At 46.8% G+C, this 19,195-nt stretch overlaps 1 protein-coding gene across 1 annotated transcript in view; it reads right to left on the minus strand.

The window, feature by feature from the left end:
* Positions 1–5,178: 5,178 nt before the first annotated feature.
* The window catches only part of LOC126536072 (monocarboxylate transporter 12-like), a 225,900-nt gene continuing 211,883 nt past the window's right edge, over positions 5,179–19,195 (minus strand). The window contains exon 6 of the mRNA XM_050182963.3: positions 5,179–9,096. Within this exon, the coding sequence (XP_050038920.1) occupies positions 8,918–9,096 (179 nt within the window). The 3' untranslated portion in view covers positions 5,179–8,917. The remainder of the gene's footprint in view (positions 9,097–19,195) is intronic.

Below are 19,195 nucleotides of genomic sequence, written 5' to 3' on the forward strand. Positions count from 1 at the left end.
GGTATCAAGAATAGCAAATAAAGCTGTTTGACTGTTTTCTTTACCGCGAGAACACACAAGCTCGATATTCCTTTCAGAACTATCGTTAGCGAGCGCGGGGCGTGGGAGCATTGCGTGAGCCTTTTTCTTTTGAATAAACTTAAGACGCTACAAGTGGATGACCCTTCTCGTGTGAAAAGTTCTCCGGAGGTTGCACAATTTGTTAAGTGTAATGACGGCATTAAGTATGCTTTTTCCGCTGACGTAGATCTATTCTACTCAATTCCTCGGGATAAGCCTCTGGTTTTCTTAAGGGAATGTATTGAATACAACGACCTGGTCGACTTCTAGAACTCAGCGGGCCTTTCAGTGGACAGCTTTTTAACATTGCCCGAGTTTTATTTGAGTGTGACTTTTATTCTTTTCAACGAGCAGCCATATTTGCAACGCCGGGGAGTGTGTATAGGGTCTTGTGTTGCTCCTATTTTGTGCGACATTTTTTTTGTCTTTTGTTGATAGGTCTTTAGAGCAGGTTTTTAATTAGGGACAGGTTTTAAATGTTTTTAGGTATGTTGATTATTTAGTGCTTTTAAACAATAAGGGTGACTTTACATCCCCTGCTTTTATTTTAGAAGCTTTTGACAACCAAGGCCAAGGGCCCGTTTTTACTCATGAACTTCCTGACGACACAGGCCTGCAGTTCCTAGATTTAAAACTGTCTTTTGAAGCTGGCCACGTCTGCTGGTCCTATCAACCGCGAGTCATGAAGCAATTGCTGCCGTACAATTCCGCACGCTCTAAAGTGGTGAAGCGAGCAGTTGGTAGTCTTTGCTTGGAATCAGCTTTGCGGAAATCGTGCGTATACCAAATGCGGTCTAGTTTTACGAACCAAGTTGGACGCCTTTTGGCAACTGGTTTTGCTTTGACGGTCCTCAAAGCTATAGTAGAGTCTCTTCTGCAAAAAGTAAAGCTTGGAGCACGAAGGGCGAGAGCAGAGGTCAAACGACCGCAGGTAAGATCAGAGGTTATTCCCTACGTACACAAGGTGTCACACAACCTTAAAAAGGTTGAAAGAGCGTAAGTTAGGGCGTGTTGGTATTCCGTAACTCAGGTTTTTAGCGCACGAAAAGGGACGAGAGACAGAGGCGAGACGCGGACAGAGACAAGACGTGTCCGCGTCTTGCCTCTGTCTCTCGTCCCTTTTCATGGGCTAAAAACATCAGTTAAAAAGGTTGCTAACCGTCATGGTATCCCTCTGGCTTTTTCTGCGCCCAACAAGCTTTCGAAACTGTGTTCTCGAGTTTGCTGGGAGAGCAGGCGGGGCTGCCGCACGAGGCATATGAGAAGCCCTTTGTTGAGTGCTCCAGAGGGGTTGTTTATGCAATTCCCTTGCACCCTTATGGGCAGCTCTAAATTGGTCAGAACGAGCGTTGTGTGAATAACCGTTTAAGGGAAGTGCGCAGAAACTAAAGAAAAAAGTGTATACGGGCGCACATTTGGTGGCTCATGTTAGCGCGTGTGGGTGTGACGCTCGATTCTCTGCGACGACTATTCTGGGCAGGAACGGCAACGCCTCTTCCAGGCTCGCTCTTGAGGCCTTCTTTATCAAGAAGAATAGAGATAGATGTGTAAGTGAGCCTTCTATCACATTACTAAGTGCCGAATTTAACTTCTTGCCCAACCGCCTTTGATGTGCGTGTACCGGCTTTTCTTCTGCTTGGTGGGCGCATGCGCGACAAAAGGGTGTATATATATATATATATATATATATATATATATATATATATATATATATATATATATATATATATATATATATATATATACTATCCTTCCTTCCATTAAACAGTTGCGAGTAGCGCTTGTCCTTGTCCATCTTTCTTGTTTCCGTGGTTTTATTCGCGCTAAGCCACTACTTCAAATATGAACGACCAACTAGCCCAACAGTCAACTCTTCTGGAGACAAGTCAGTGGGGAAATATGGCATAGCTTATAGGAATAGCAGGGGAGAGTTATTAGTAGAGTCTGCAGAACGGAATAATTTCCGGATAATGAATACCTTCTTCCGCAAGCGGTATAAACGAAAGTGGACGTGGAGGAGCCCGAATGGCGAGACTAGAAATGAAATAGACTTCATACACTGCACTACCCCTGGCATCATACAAGATGTGGACGTGCTCGGGAAGGTGCGCTACAGTGACCATACGATGGTAAAATCTCGGATTAGCCTAGACCTGAGGAGGGAACGGAATAATGTGGTACATAAGAAGCCGATCAGTGAGTTAGCAGTAAGAGGGAATATAGAGGAATTCCGGATCTAGCTACAGAACAGGTATTCGGCTTTAACTCAGGAAGAGGACCTTAGTGTTGAAGCAATGAACGACAATCTTACGGGCATCATTAAGGATCGTGCAATAGAAGTCGGTGGTAACTTCGTTAGACAGGATACCGGTAAGCTATCGCAGGAGACGAAAGATCTGATTAAGAAACGCCAATGTATGAAAGCCTCTAACCCTACAGCTAGAATAGAAATGGCAGAACTTTCGAAGTTCAACAAGCGTAAGATAGCTGACATGATGAAGTATAATATGTATAGAATTGAGTATACTCTCAGGAACGGAGGAAGCCTGAAAGCAGTGAAGACGAAATTAGGAATATGCAAGAATCAGATGTATGCGTTAAGAGACAAAGCTGGCAATATCATTGCTAATATGTATAAAATAGTTCAAGTGGCTGAGGAGTTCTATAGAGATTTATGCAATAACAGTGGCATCCACGACGATAAAGGAAGAGGGAGTAGTCTAGAGGAACTTGACATACCACAAGTAACACCGGAAGAAGTAAAGAAAGCCTTGGGAGCTATGCAAAGGGGGTAGGCAGCTGGGGAGCATCAGATAACAGCAGATTTGTTGAAGGATGGTGGGTAGATTGTTCTAGAAAAACTGGCCACCCTGTATACGCAATGCCTCATGACCTCGACCGTACTTGAATCCTGGAAGAACGCCAAAATAATCTTAATCCATAAGAAAGGGGACGCCAAAAACACAAAAGATTATAGATCGATCAGCTTACTGTCTGTTGCCTACAAAGTATTTACTAAGGTAATCGCAAATAGAATCAGGAACACCTTAGACTTCTGTCAACCAAAGGACCAGGCAGGATTCCGTAAAGGCTACTCAACAATAGACCATATTCACACTATCAATCAGGTGATAGAGAAATGTACGGAATATAACCAACTCTTATATATAGCTTTCATTGATTACTTGAAAGCGTTTGATTCAGTCGAAACCTAAGCAGTCATGGAGGCATTATGGAATCAGGGTGTAGACGAGCCGTATGTAAAAATACTGAAAGATATCTATAGCGGCTCCACAGCCACCGTAGTCCTCCATAAAGAAAGCAACAAAATTCCAATAAAGAAAGGCGTCAGGCAGGGAGATACGATCTCTCCAATGCTATTCACAGCGTGTTTACAGGAGTTATTCAGGGACCTGGATTTGAAGAATTGGGAATAAGAGTTAATGGAGAATACCCTAGTAACTAGCGATTCGCTGACGATATTGCCTTGCTTAGTAACTCAGGGGACCAATTGCAATGCATGCTAGACAGGCAAAGCAGAAGGGAGGGTGTAAAAATTAATCTGCAGAAAACTGAAGTAATGCTTAACAGTCTCGGAAGAGAACAGCAGTTTACGATAGGTAGCGAGGCACTGGAAGTGGTAAGGGAATACATCTGCTTAGGGCAGGTTGTGACATCGGATCCGGATCATGAGACTGAAATAATCAGAAGAATAAGAATGGGCTGGGGTGCGTTTGGCAGGCATTCTCAGATCATGAACACCAAGTTGCCATTATCCCTCAAGAGAAAAGTGTATAACAGCTGTGTCTTGTCAGTACTCAGCTACGTGGCAGAAACCTGGAGGCTTACGAAAAGGGTTCTACCTAAATTAAGGATGACGCAACGAGCTATGGAAAGAAGAATGATGGGTGTAACGTTGAGGGGATAAGAAGAGAGCAGATTGGGTGAGGGAACAAACGCGAGGTATAGAATATCCTAGTTGAAATCAAGGAAAAGAAATGGGCATGGACAAGGCATGTAATGAGGAAGGAAGATAACCAATGGTCATTAAGGATTACGGACTGGATTACAAGAGAAGGGAAATGTAACAGAGGGCGGCAGAAAGTTAGGTGGACGGATGAGATTAAGAAGTGTCTAGGGACAACATGGCCACAAATACCACATGACCGGGGTAGTTTGAGAAGTATGGGAGAGGCCTTTGCCCTGCAGTGGGCATAGCCAGGCTCATGATGGCGATGAAAAAGGCAAGCGCTTTTGGAGGGTCACGGATAATTACACCTGGCAAGAAGCTAAATCGGCGACGACGAGGGAGCTCCAGAAGGTATTGTGCACATTCGACGCGGTGCGGTCCACAGTAGTTCGTCGCGTCTCTTTTCTTCTCCTTCCATGTATACACGCGCTCTGAACCACCCCCCGACGCGGTGTGCCGGACAGCCGCAGCAACAGCAGTGAGAAAGTCGAAGAAAAACGCAAAAAAAGCTTCGGTTTAATAAAAATAAATTCTCCATTTTCCTGTGCGGTAAAATATTTCAAGTGGCTTAGGAATTACGGTTGTTCAATACCAACAGATATTGCAAGCAGCTTTTTTTTTTCCTACTGAGTCGATGAGACGAGCAATTCATTCAAAACTCTCGTATCTAATTACATGGTGTGTTTCCTCTGACTGGCAGAAAGACGCTGAAACTTTCAATAAGTTAAAGAAGGAAGAAAGATATGCCGTTAGATGTAGAATAATCTCAGAACACTACTCTGCTGAAGAAATGTAATTCCTAAATATGCAGGTACATGTGACATCATTTGCAATCGTGCAAGAATGATAATTTTCTTACAAGTGTTTGTGGACAAGTTGCTTCGGCATACAAAGGAAGCAAAGCAGAAAGGACAATAAACCCAATGACTTACTACTGCCTTGGTATAGTTCTCGCACAAGAACACTCTAGAAAAATATGCGGCACATCTATCCTTCGTACCGTACAAGATTGGCAACACTGCTGCAATTACAAATGTATCTTATTAAGGGTGTGTAATTGGTGTTACAAGTTTTATGTATTCTGATAACTATTATCATGATTATAGTGATGAACATAATGATGGAAGTAACGAGTCAGAGTTCTGATATGAACAAGTTTAGAACGCCCAACGTTCTATCTTTATTTCTATATACATATTCATATACACATCTTTTTTGTATACATATATGTACACACTCACTTAAACCGAAAATGCACATTGGTTCACCAGCAGTGCTGTAAGGCACAGCATTGTCAGGCACAGCAGCACACGTGCTTCCATTGGTCAAGGCGTCGTCGGTACATTAAAGGGACACTAAAGGTTAATATTAAGTCAACGTGGACTGTTGAAATACCATCCCAGAAACCTCGAAACGCTTGTTTCGTGCGAAAAAGAGACTTATTTTAAGAAAAAATGCGTTCTGAAGCGTCCGCGTACCTCTAGCGCAGTTCAAATCACCCGCCCTCCGATCGAGGAGTATTGACGTCATGGTCTCTTAGTGACGTTGCGCCGTCGGTTAGTAAAACGGCTCCCGCAGAAGGCGCTACGGCCAGAAACAGAGCCAAGACAGAGCCGACAGCAGCGCGAAAGCGGAACTATGGTGGCTAGCGGAAGGGAAAGCGCACGACGATAAGCTGGTTCTTTATTTTATGACGCCAACTTCGACGCTCGTTGCAATGGATGACCCTGACAACGACACATTAGCTCGCGATGCTGGGCTCGAGTTCAGCGATTTAAGCACTGATGAACGTGACCTGCTGTTGAGGGCTCGCGCTGCCGGCGTCATTGCGTACTACTACGACGACGGCCTGCTTTGAAAGGCACTTCACGCGACTTCAGTAAGTCGGCGTTGAACTCGTAATCCTCTGGACGAAAGTGCAGCGAGCACACTACGTGATTTTTCAGCTTTTTACCAGCGCGCTGTGGCAGAGGTATGGCACTTAACCACTTCGAACGGAGAGGTTCACTCGTTGGCACACAGTGATAAGTAACGTTGGATTCACCGCTGCATCTGCCCTTGGCCAAGTTCCGCGGACCGTTCGCGCATCCCACAACATCACATGGACGTGGCATTCTCGCTGCTTGTTCCAAATGTAAGTTTCGCGAGCCAGCAGGACCACTGCAGCACGACGCGATAAAGAAACAACTGAAACTCCAAAGCGCGCGCGGCGCAAAGTCGAGCGCGCAGAGTCGAGCGAAAACGAAACCTTTCGATCCCCCATACTACTCAAGGGTAACGTCAAAATGTTATTTCTTTTCCTTAAAATCGAATAGAAGTAGACAAGTAGCATTTTCTTCCGTCTTATAATCTAATGAAATTATCTTTTTAATACGAGTAGTTGAGTACTAGTGACATAAATTATGATGAGGAGTGCTTTCGTCATCGGGCTAGTACCGGAATGTCGCTGGGGGGTCTCAAATCGTGTCGTGCATTTACCTCAATTTATCGGTTACTAAAGCTCTGTTCGCGATTATATTGACGTCTTTGACGTTCTAGAGCATTGCTTTATCACTTTAACTTGACTTTCAGGTAACCTTTAGTGTCCCTTTAAGTGAGTATCATTTATCGTGTAACACGCATTTAGGTTTGCTCTGAGCTCACGCCTCATTTTAGAGAATGCACACATACTTGATCAACGTTTATTTACCTTAAGAACCAGCGCAACAGCAAGCTTGCAACAGCAGGTGCTCACATTTTTTACTGGTTCTGTCAGCAACTCTGCTGCTGGTGCTGACAATTTGGCCTGCAGGAACATCTCTGAATGGAATTCGACGCAGGTACCATCAGAGTATATTTCCCGCGTAGATTTTTTGCAATTTTGTTCCGCCACGTTCTCTCAACACCTTTAAAGCCTTTAGGCGAAACAAAGTTAGTTTTCATACAACTTCACGCAACATTCGTAAAATCGTACAAGCAGCTTCAGTTGGGTGACCTTGACGAAAAATTCGGGAGAATTGGCAGATATGCAACTAGAATACGTACTGCAATACTAGAACTACAAAGTATACACTTTAACAATTTTGTAAGTACTGCAATCGCGAACGGAAGTAAAACACAGGAAAATAATCTATAGCATGAAGCGCAACAATAAATGTGGGAAAGTAAATGGCACAAACTTCGCCAAAAAGAGGAAAATAACGACATTACATCAACTCAGCAACCTATGACCTCGTGGTCTCTTCCACTAGCTTTTGGCCGGATACATTTCAATGTATGTCGACTGTGTTATCCTTGTGTTATAACACTTGCAGGTTTTTCGTCGAGGCCACGTGTCGGGACGATAGCTGGTGATAAGATGTGCGCACTTGTATGCGCCGACCCCCGTGCCAGATATCAGCGCGGCTTGCGAGCCGTGCGACGCGGGGTGTGTGCAGAAGCTGTTTTAAGTGGAGCTTCTTCAGTTCCATTGAAAGTGAATACCTGTTTAATTTGTTTCCGTCTGAACGATGTGTTTGACAAACGCTTTTGACTAACAGGTAGCAGCAAGGCCTAACTGTCCACATAGTCTATATCTGCGCATAGACAAGCATGTAGGCTAACATATGCACAGTGCGCCTAAAGGAACTTTGTGCTCATGGCGATTAAGAGGTTCAGTCACTGCAGCGCCAGAGCATAACTAGAGGAGCAAGCACATTGAAAGACATTACACGATGACACGAGCTATCGTTTAACGCGAGGTAAGAGTGCACGTGCGCGAGATCGGCAGCGTGTGCATGACTAAAGTTTCTTCGCCCCTGACAGTTGTTTTCAAGCCGACATAGCCCGCTTAATTCACGCAGAAACTGGTGTTGTCTTCAATTGCTACCGCTGCCTTCCTTGCTTTTTACCATCATGAGAGATGGGACGCCACACACACTTATACAAAGAAATAAACCAGGCGTTATATACAAAGTATTTGCAGGCACTGAATGGCTTTGGAACATACACATTAAATTTTGCATAGCTAACAGTGCAGATCTGTGCTCCTACGTCCAGAACACTCGTAAGGGGTCAGAAGCTCGGTCTTAAACGTTGTTTTCTCTCCCGAAACCACCTCGCAAGAATCACAACAGGCCGGCGACCTGATTGGGTAAAGTGGGACCAGGTATATACATGGACATTACTCTACCCTCATTGTCTAGAACATTGACCGAAAAAAAAGGAAAGAATGGGCCCCTGCCCAAAATGTTGCCCCTCGCTTCGTATGACGAAGAACGTGTCCGCTATCTTCGCCGCAGCATTCTCCGAAGCCTGCACCGGCAAATTGGCAACACGTGCTGGACATCGCGGAATGCAGGGGCACATAAAACTGATTATTGTTAACAATGTGACTGCCCAACCGCTGTACACATCGTCGACGTGACCAGAGCCAGAAGGAGGTGTAGCGCCCATTCAAACGCTAGAGGCCCGAAGACCACACATCATGGCAGCCGTATTCGTTTCCAACGGGACCGGATGTTTTCGCATGTGTCTGCTCTCAACCTTCCTGCCTCGCGTCGCCATCCTTTACAGCAGGGTTGGGTGTGTTCCCTTTGCTCGGTAATGAATGAAAGCGTTACGTGGCCATCACAGTTCTCATGTAAGACGTTCAATTCTATTGGCAGTCGTACCTTTTCTATGGCAGCTGATTTTCCAGAGCTATATTCATTTAGAAACTCGTAACAGAAAACGATCTTCTTTTGAAAACTTTTTTTTGGAAACTGTAAAAACATATTCGTTAGGGCGTAGTTGAGTTTTTTATGTTTAGGCTTTGAGAAGAAAATTGTGGTAATGGTGTTTGGTGGTGATGGCGATGGTGGTGGTGTCACCGCCACGCTACGCTGGAGTATCCTTGGCGGGTGTTAATAGAGTGACATTAATTGAGCTTCACATATGTGTAATTTCGACTCCATTCTCGGCTGACGCACACTGCTGGGACGCCTTCTTTCTTTCTTGTCTTGCTTCTAGCAAGAAAACAAGGCTCCACATAAGAGCAGCCACCACTGTAAGGGATCCACAGATGAGAAAGAGAATGTCGTAGGCACCTCTTCTGTCCCTGAAGTAGCCTGCGAGAGGACATAGAACTGATCTGTTTTTGCATACAACACACACACACACACACACACACACACACACACACACATATATATATATATATATATATATATATATATATATATATATATATATACCAGCAGTTCTTCTCGCTGTATGCAGTTGGTAAATCACCTCTTCACTGTTCATAGCAGTATTCCTATCCTAAATCTGAATTGTTCGATGAAGCGGACATTACTTCTACTGAAAATCAAACTGCTTTATTGAATATTTACATAACTTCACTGTGCCTTGTAAAAATCGCAATAATTTGTCAATTGCAATATTGCTGTAAATGAATAACTAAAACCTTTATTAGTGACATGTTGTTATTTAGTCAACTAGGTATTTGGTTGCTCGTGGTAGTGATGTTCGCCTCATGAAGTAATTTAGTTCAATGGTTAGAATTGTGTCACCTGCCACAGGTAAGTTTTAAAAATTTGTGAAGCTGAAAAACATCTGATATACCGTATTTACTCAATTGTGACGTGAGTTTTTTCATGATTTTCGTTGTTTGAACCTGACCCTAGAATTTGAATAATGGCAGAATGTACCATTTTAAAACAAGTATTCTAAATTCCGCAGTTTTTAAGGTTACGTTGGCAACACCTGCTCATCTTCGCTCATCTTAACTGTTTCTTCATTCAAACAGCGAAAGACTGGAATCATCTACCTGCTGAAGCGGTGCACCACTCCAGTCATTCATCGTTCAAGGCATTCATTGAAAATATTATCTAAATATGCCCACCCCTCATGTAAAACCCCAAATGGGGTATTTGAGGTACCAATAAATAAATAAATAAATAAAAAAAATCTACCTTTACGTAACGGTTCAATCCATAGCTAAGTTGACCGAAGTCAGTTTCTTTTTTGTTGGGATCGACGGCATTTTCGCTGTGCTTGTGAATGGTGCTACGTTTACGTTGCTTCATTCATCTTCATTATCATCAGCCTGTTTTATGTCCACTGCATGATGAAGGCCTCTCCCTGCGATCTCCAATTACCTCTGTCCTGCGCCAACCGATTCCAACTAGCGCCTGCGAATTTCCTAAATTCATCGCTCCACCCTGTCTTCCGCCGTCCTCTACAGCGCTTCCGTTCTCTTGGTACCCATTTTGTAACCCTAGTTGTCCAACGATTATCGAACTGGCGCATCACATGACCTGCCCAGCTCCATTTTTTCTCTTAATGTCAATTACAATATCGGCTACACCCGTTTGCTCTCTCATCCAAACCACTCTCTTTTTGTCTCTTAACGTTATGCCTAGCAATCTTTGTTCCATCGCTTGTTGCGCGGTTCTTAACTTGTTCTCAAGCTTCTTTGTCAGTCACCAAGTCTCTGCCCTGTATGTCAGCACTGGTAAAATGCACTGATTGTACACCTTCATTTTCAATGATAATGGTAAGCTTCCAGTCAGGAGCAGACAATGTCTGCCGTATGTGATCTAACTCATTTTCATTCATCTATGAATTTGCTCCTCATGATCAGGGTTCCCTGTGATTAATTGACCTAGGCAATTCTACTCCTTTACAAACTCTAGAGGCTGACTGCCGATCTTGAACTCTTGTTCCCTTGCCCGGCTATTAAAGGGAAGCTGAAGAGTATGTAGAATTCAATAAGACGCTCATATACGGATACGGGAACCTTATAAACCATGAAGGTAAAATTTTGGGGGGGATTTCTCACTTAGGAGCGACGCAATCGTCGGTTAAAATTGCGCTGTAGCTCCGCCCCCCGTCGAGCGCCGCGCGCTGCTGCTGACGCTCACGATGCGAGCGGAGACCGGAAACGGCGGCGTAGTGACGTCAACACTGGTGTTCCGCTCCTTCGCAGCCTCCGCGACCGTGCCTGACCGGGCTTATTTCTGCGTGCGGGCCGTCCTAATCTGCTTCGCTCGACCCTACATTCCTTTATTTGTGTGTATATAGGAGTGGTATAGTTGACGTGCGCAGCATCAATTGAACTTGAAGGCCGATCATGCCGGCGTTCTGTGCAGCCTACGCTTGCACGAACACCAGCGGCCGCGACGATGTTCCGATGTTCCATTAGTTCCTGCAAGACAAGAAGCTTTCAGCTAAGTGGGATGCTGCTGTGAAGCGAAACAACTTCAAGCGCTCAAGAACAAGTGTTGTGCTCTAACCACTTCCGTGACGATTACTACCGGAGTTTATCAATAATGCGTGCTTTGGGTTCTCCTAAAAAAAAAATAGTTAGCACGCTGAACGGAAGGTGCATGTTTATCGCCCACCCTTGACGCAGGTTTCATCGCCAAGCGCCGCGAATTTTCTATTCGCACGTGTGTTGTGAAACAGCCTGCATGCAGCTACCATAACGCAGTGCAAGCGTAAAGTTTGCATGTGTTGGAAAGCCTGCTCACGCCAAGACGCTGCGCTCCCCCTTCTCTCGCGCACAGAAAGAAATCGGCCGTCTCACGTAGCCGACGGAATTCGCCGCCTTTACGGCTCCGGTTACGAGTAGCGTGCGGATGGCGCGCTGATGAAGGTTCTATACTACACGTGCTACAACAGCCGGTAAACTTTTCCCGCGTTTAAACCGTCTGTGTAGATTGCCGACAGCTTTGGGGCAGCGCACAAATGCTGAAGATCGCATAACCGCTTACGTTCTACGAGGAGGCATGCAGGAACATAACACTACAGTTGTTTGCCCGGAAACGTACTCACTGGAACGCTGAATGCACCTTAGCAAAAAACATACTCGCCAAAGAACATTTCCAACACAAGGAGATGCTAACACTTCGCCTTCGTTCGCGTGGAAAGCAGTGCTTGCACCAGCATTTTTTGCTTCTTGGAGAGGCTGGCTCTTCGCAATCGGCTCGGACATGTAGTATGTACAAGTATGTACGTACGTGTAGTATGTACAAGTATAAACCCCTTACAAGTGATCTTGCACGCGACAGCGACAGCGCTACAAGGGAGGCGATGGTTGTCGCGTTCACTCGTCGTCTGCAAGCCGAACTCCACGCGAGCGACGGCTTTGAGGGACGACTTCCCGGAATGAGGGTAGCAATATACGCGCCGAAACTAGCGTGACGCATGCTTTATCAATTTAAGTTGATGTATTTTATTGAAGAAGGAGCATAAAATATTTCTGAAGGTCTTGCACTAGGTTCTTATTCTTGCACGTGTAAAATTCAATAGTTTGCTCGTTCCGTACGACAAACAGCAAGATTTGAGTTATGTACATCCAGTTTCGGCTTCGCACAATTGGCTAGTCGCTCATAGCATTTCCGGGCGACGAGCGACGAGTTCTAGATTTCTAGAAACGAGCGATCGAGCGACAACACCGAGCGATTTGTTCAAGCGACGGCCCGTTTTGTCGCTCGAAGCCGTCGCCCGTCACCGTCGCGCGCAAAATCGCTCTCGTAGAGTTTGGACTTAACGCCGAACGCCTCAGGGAAACGTAAGCTCTCGAAAATTTCCATGACCGTCTCAGCAGAACACCACCAAACTACTTTGCACCGTGCTTCGTGTGTAGCGGCAGCAGTCGGTCCGGACGAACACCATTGTTGACGTCACGAGGCGCCCGACCAATAATCACAGGCGGAAACGAGGCGCGCGAGCTGGGCGTGTCTGCTGCTGCACTTTTCGTGAAAATAAAATATCTTTGCGCTTTCTTTCACTCAATTTCGATGCGATATTCGAATTCAGAGGGTTGAAAACCACGGCGTACTGCTCTTCACTCATTTTTTCTGGAAAACCTTTCAGCTTCCCTTTAATCATTATCTTTGTCTTCTGCATATTAAACTTCAACCCCCACACTCACACTCTGTCTATTAAGGTCCTGAACCATTGTTGTAATTCGTCTGCATTGTTACTGAATAGAACTATGTCATCGGCAAAGCGAAGGTTGCTGAGATATTCGCCGTCGATCCTTCCCATTTTAATAGCTTGAATATTTTTTCCAAGCACGCAGTGAATAGCATTGGAGAAATTGCGTCTCCCTGTCGGACCCCTTTCTTTATAGGTATCTTCCTTCTTTTCTTGCGTAGAATTAAGTTAGCTGTAGAACCTCTGTAGACATTTTCCAAGGTATTTACGTAAGCGGCCTGTACTCCTTGATTACGTAATGCCTCTATGTGTGCTGGTATCTCTACTGAATCAAATGCCTTTTCGTAATCTATGAAATCCATAAAGAGAAGCTTATTGTACTCTGCGTATTTCTCGATAACCTGATTAATGACATGGATGTGATCCATTGTAGAGTATCCCTTCCTGAAGCCCGCCTGTTCCCTTGATTGACTGAAGTCCAGTGTCACCCTTATTCTATTGGAGATTATTTTGGTAAATATTTATAATACTGGGAGTAAGCTAATAGGTCTATAATTTTTGAATTCTTCAACGTCCTTCTTTTTGTGGATTAGTATAATGTTCCATTCTACCAGTTTTTGGGACCCCTGCAGTGGTATAAAGAGCCGCCAGTTTTCCAAGCATTATGTCTCCACCATGTTTGATTAAATCGACTGTTACTCCATCTTCGCCTTCCGCTCTTCCTCGTTTCATGTCTTGCAAGGCACCTCTGACCTCATCGCTAGTTATAGGAGGAGTTTCTGTATCCTGTTCATTACTGTTTCTAATTGAGGTATCCTGACTTATCTGGGTACTGCACAGATCAGTATAGAATTCTTGCGCTAATTTAGTATGTCTTCAATATTGCTGATGACACCCTGTTTATCTTTCAGTGCATACATCATGGCTTGACCTATGCCAAGTTTGCTTCTCACTGATTTCAGGCTCCGTCCATTTTTATGGCTTCTTCAGTCTCTCTCACATTATAGTTTTGAATATAACGTATTTTCGCCTTCTTGATCGGTTTTGACAGTTCATCATCATCGTGAGTGGATGTTGGAGCGTAGGCTTGTAATACCTTTAATATATACCTCTTATTAAGTTTGATTACGACTCCAGCTACCCTCTCATTAATGCCGTAGAATTCGTCAATGTTGCCCTTCTATGTCCTTATGGATTAGGAATCCCACCCGTATTGCTTCTTATCTGGGAGACCTCTATAGCAGAGGACATGGCCATTATTCAGCAATGTATATGCCTCACCAGTTCTTCTAATCTCACTAAGGCTGGTGATATCCCAAACCATGTCTGATAGTTCCGCAAAGGGTCCTGCTAAGCTAGCCTCACTCGACAGAGTTGGGCAATTAAAGGCTCACAGGGTCACTTTTCATTGGCAGCCTCTCCGGACCCAGAGATTCTTAGCACCCACTGCTGCGTTACAGGTCTGACCGCCGCCTCGCTCAAGTGCTCCGCAGCTGCTGGGGACTGAGGGCCATGGGCTAACTGTAGGAATCATTCGGGAGGTACTGGCCGAATACTGCACCAGGGAGGCCAATTCCTGTTCTGGTGAGGGAGTGTCTGTTGAATCTTATTGGGCCTTCCTAATTTGGTTGTACCTAGCTTAGTATAGCCCCACTCGCTCCGGCATTTTTTGCCGGTGTCAGGCCTTTGCTGCGCACTTGTGCACTGCAGATGTGCTTCATTACCCTGCGCCCTTTCGCGCTTCGACTACGTTAATTCGCAACGCTATGCCGACGCAGAGCGTTCGGCATGACGGCCGCTTCGAGAGATGAGTAAGTTTGACAGCCGAGGAGATGGTAATCTCCGCCACATCTCGGCGGCTCGCCGTCAATGACTTGACGAGTCTCGGATGGTGGCGCCAATGGGAGGACCTTCTGACCAGCCCATTGCGATGCCGGTCAGAAGGGCCCCGTACATGCTTGGTACTGTCCCCGAATCAAATGGTCGTGCGGTCTTTTAAGAACTACCTAATTTCAAGCCAGCTTGAAAGCACGGAGGATTTGATTCTCGGGCGATCACACTTTCGGAAATAGTTTCGCTTTCGCGAGACTTGGCTCGTTTGTCATCGGACCCCTCGAAGTGAACGGCCGACAGCGCTTTTGGCACTGATACGGAGCTTGCCACTGCGCCAGAAACATTTGTCGGGAACACTTTCGACTCCGAGTCACGTGAAATTTCGTGAAACAAACTCCTAAAGTTATCCCCCTGGAATACGCTCTAGGAAAGCTCCATTTCCTTCTCAGACGACGATAAGTGAAGGGAACTCATTTCCTGATTGATTCCTTGAGTAAACGTACCATTTCGCTTCCCATTCATCTCGCGTCACATTCGAGTAAGTACGGTATATATATATATATATATCTTATAAAGGAGGTTTATTGGGGTTCGTAGCGACCGCCGGTTCTACGATGCAGCGAGCAGTCCCCGAGCTCGAGCCTCTGCTGCGCGCTTGATGCTGCCGATGCTGCTGGCTCTGTGCGCACGTTGGTTATCTTCTTTACAATGGCCCCGCGGAAATAAAGGAGCCATCCTAGCGACTTAATTTTCTGGAAGGATGGTAGAATTGTGATACGGCTTGAGACGCTGAACGTGAACGACTTCGCGGTTACGACGTCGCATGTCGGACGGCGGCGTTAGCGGCTCAACCAGGTAATTAGCGGGTGATGTTCTCTCGAGAACGCAGTATGGACCGTCGTACTTCGGAAGGAGTTTTGAAGCGAGCCCAGGCGTGCGGTGTGGCACTAACAACCAGACGAGAGTGCCCGGGAGAAAAGTGGGAGTCGAGTTCTGGGCATCGTGAACGGCTTTTTGGCGGTTCTGGTCGTCCGAGGTGAATCGGCGGGCAAGCTGGCGACATTCCTCTGCTTGTCTGGCAGCTTCTGAGATCGGCAGGCATTCGGATGGGTCCGGCCGGTAGGGCAAAATGGTGTCGATGGTGTGCGAAGGATGACGGCCGTAAAGAAGGTAAAAGGGTGAGAATCCGGTAGTGGCCTGAGTCGCGGTGTTGTAGGCGTAGGTGACAAACGGAAGAACTAGGTTCCAATTGGAGTGATAAGGTGAGACATACATGGCGAGCATGTCACCAAGAGTTCGATTAAAGCTTTCCGTGGTACCGTTAGCCTGTGGGTGATAAGCAGTGCATTTACGATGAACAATAGCGCATTCAGCAAGCAGTTGTTCGATGACTTCAGATAAGAAGGCGCGGCCTCTATCGCTTAAAAGTTCACGTGGACCTCCATGACGAAGGATAAAACGGCGAAGTAGGAAATTGGCGACCTCCTGCGCTGTAGCATTTGGTAGAGCAGCAGTCTCCGAATAACGGGTTAAGTAGTCTACTGCAGCGATTATCCACCTGCTGCCGGCAGGAGTCAACGGAAGTGGCCCGTAGAGATCTATGCCCACGCGATCAAAGGGTCGGGATGGGCATCGTAAAGGCTGGAGTTCACCGGCGGAGTTGTGCGGTGGCGCTTTCCGGTGTTGGCACTCGTGACAAGAGCGGACGAACTTTCGAACGAAATTATACATTCCCCGCCAGTAATAGCGGTGTCGAAATCTTTCGTAGGTCTTGAAGACTCCCGCACGGCCACACTGAGGGTCGACGTGGAACGAGAAGCAGAGCTCTGATCGCAAGATTCTCGGAATGACGAGTAACCAGGTGCGTCCCTCTGGGGCATTTTTGCGTCGATATAGTAGCTGGTCGTGAATCGCAAAATGAGGCACTTGAGCCGAAGCGTACGTGACGCTGGAACTTTCGACGTATCCGAGAGAAGGTCGAGCAGAGATGTAGTCCAGGGATCATTACGCTGTGCAGCAGCGATAGTGTCAATGTCTAGAGAGGATAATGTGCACTCGCAGGGGGAGTCGTGACTGGCCTTCGGGGGAAGCGGTGATCGGGATAGCGCGTCAGCGTCGGAGTGCTTTCGCCCGGAACGGTACACCACGCGGATGTCGTATTCTTGGATTCGCAATGCCCAGCGGGCAAGGTGGCCCGATGGATCTTTGAGCGTCGACAGCCAACATAGCGCGTGGTGGTCGGTCACTACGTCAAAAGATTGGCCGCATAAATATGGGCGAAACTTGCCAAGCGCCCACACAATGGCCAAACACTCCTTTTCTGTAACGCTGTAATTGGTCTCCGCTTTGGTTAACGTGCGACTTGCGTGTGCGATGACGTATTCTGGATGGCCAGGTTGACGCTGTGCCAACACAGCGCCAAGGCCTACACCGCTTGCATCGGTGTGGATTTCGGTTGGCGCTTGTGGGTCAAAATGGCGAAGAATGGGTGGCGTCGTGAGAAGACGGCGCAAGGTTGTGAAGGCGTCGTCACACTCTGGAGACCATGATGAGAGATCTCTAGCGCCACCAAGGAGCTGCGTGAGGGGCGATATAATTGGCGCAAAGTTTCGAACGAATCGCCGGACGTAAGAGCAGAGGCCGATAAAACTGTGTAGCTCTTTCATAGTAGTAGGTTTTGGGAACGCAGTAACAGCACGTAGCTTCTCGGGATCCGGGCGAATGCCCTCCTTTGACACGACATGGCCTAAAATTATTAGCTGACGAACAGCAAATCGACAGTTCTTCAAGTTAGTTGCAACCCGGCGTTGGTCAAGCAAGTGAGTACGTGCTGGAGGCGGAGCAGGTGTGTTGGGAAATCAGGGGCGAACACCACAATGTCGTCAAGATAGCAAAGACATCTTCCATTTGAGGCCACGCAGAACATTATCCATCATTCTTTCGAACGTAGCAGGTGCGTTGCAAAGTCCGAAAGGCATGACGGTGAATTCATACAAGCCGTCTGGTGTAACAAAGGCAGTTTTCGGGCGATCGGCCTCTGCCATCGGAACCTGCCAGTAGCCTGACCGCAAATCCAGCGAAGAAAAGAACTCGGCTCCATGCAAACAGTCCAGAGCATCATCGATGCGTGGTAATGGGGAGACGTCCTTCAGCGTGATCTTGTTCAACCGTCGAAAGTCAACACAGAAGCGGATGGAACCGTCTTTCTTTGTGACGAGGACCACGGGAGAGGCCCATGGGCTTTGGGAAGGTTGAATGACACCTCGACGGAGCATGTCATCGACCTGGTCTGTAATGACGCGACGTTCCGTAGCGGACACGCGATATGGTCTTTGTCGCAGGGGTGAGTGAGTGCCAGTGTCGATATAATGCTTGACTGTCGATGCACGGCCAAGAGAGGTTTGCGCAACGTCGAAAGAAAGGCGGAATTGCTGAAGGATTGCGACAAGTTGAGATCGCTGCGAAGGTGTCAGATCTTCGGCGATGAATGGGCTGAACACACCAGTCGATGTTGAGTGTGGTACGGAGAGGGCACTCAGTTCATGGGCGGCAGTAGAAGACACTTCGTCGAGGACGGAGACAATTCGTGTGGAATCGACCGACTCGACGTAACCAAGGCATTCGCGGCGGAGCAGTGATAACGGCGATGAAAGATGATTGTAAATGGGCATCGTGCTCACACCGGCGACAAGGTCAAGAGCTGCAAAGGGCAAAGGAAGCGCTTTTCGGGTAACAAAGTTATGAGAGGGCATGAAGAAGACTGTCCCGTCGGATGTGCTACTACAGAAGACTGGTACGAATGCTGACGAGCACGGGGGGATACAGGTGTCTTCTGTCACAACAATTTTTGCGGCAGGATGAGCATCGACCGAGGCCAGGTCACCAAGGTGGAAAAGTTCAATCTCAGCCCGAGCGCAATTGATGATGGCATTGTGGCGTGCGAGAAAATTCCATCCTAGAATAACGGCTTGGGAGCACGATGAAAGAACTATGAATTCAATCGTGTACAAAACGCCCTGTATGATCACACGGGCAGTACAAGCAGCGGTAGGGCGAATGGGTTGAGCACTCGCAGTTCGGAGCGACGATCCAGACAGAGACGTCGTCACTTTACGAAGCGAACGGCAAAACCTGGCATCCATAACTGAAATAGCGGCACCGGTATCGACTAAGGCGACTGTAGCGACATCTTCGATAAACACATCAATGACATTGGCAGGTAAAGGAGGAGGACTTCGGCATGTCGACACTTGCGCTGTTCTTGCCTCAGGAACTGCGTCGTCTAGTTTCCCTCTTCGTTAGAGACGCGTCGTCGACGCATAGGGGAAAGCGATCGGCGACGTGGAGAGGGTGATCGGAGGCGTTCGAAGCGAGGACGGCGATCAGTCTGGGAGCGAGCTGGTGATGGGTCGAAGGGTCCGTAAGGCGCATTTGAATCAGGTGGCACAT

Source organism: Dermacentor andersoni, chromosome 3 (assembly GCF_023375885.2).
Source record: "Dermacentor andersoni chromosome 3, qqDerAnde1_hic_scaffold, whole genome shotgun sequence".
Taxonomy (NCBI): domain Eukaryota; kingdom Metazoa; phylum Arthropoda; class Arachnida; order Ixodida; family Ixodidae; genus Dermacentor; species Dermacentor andersoni.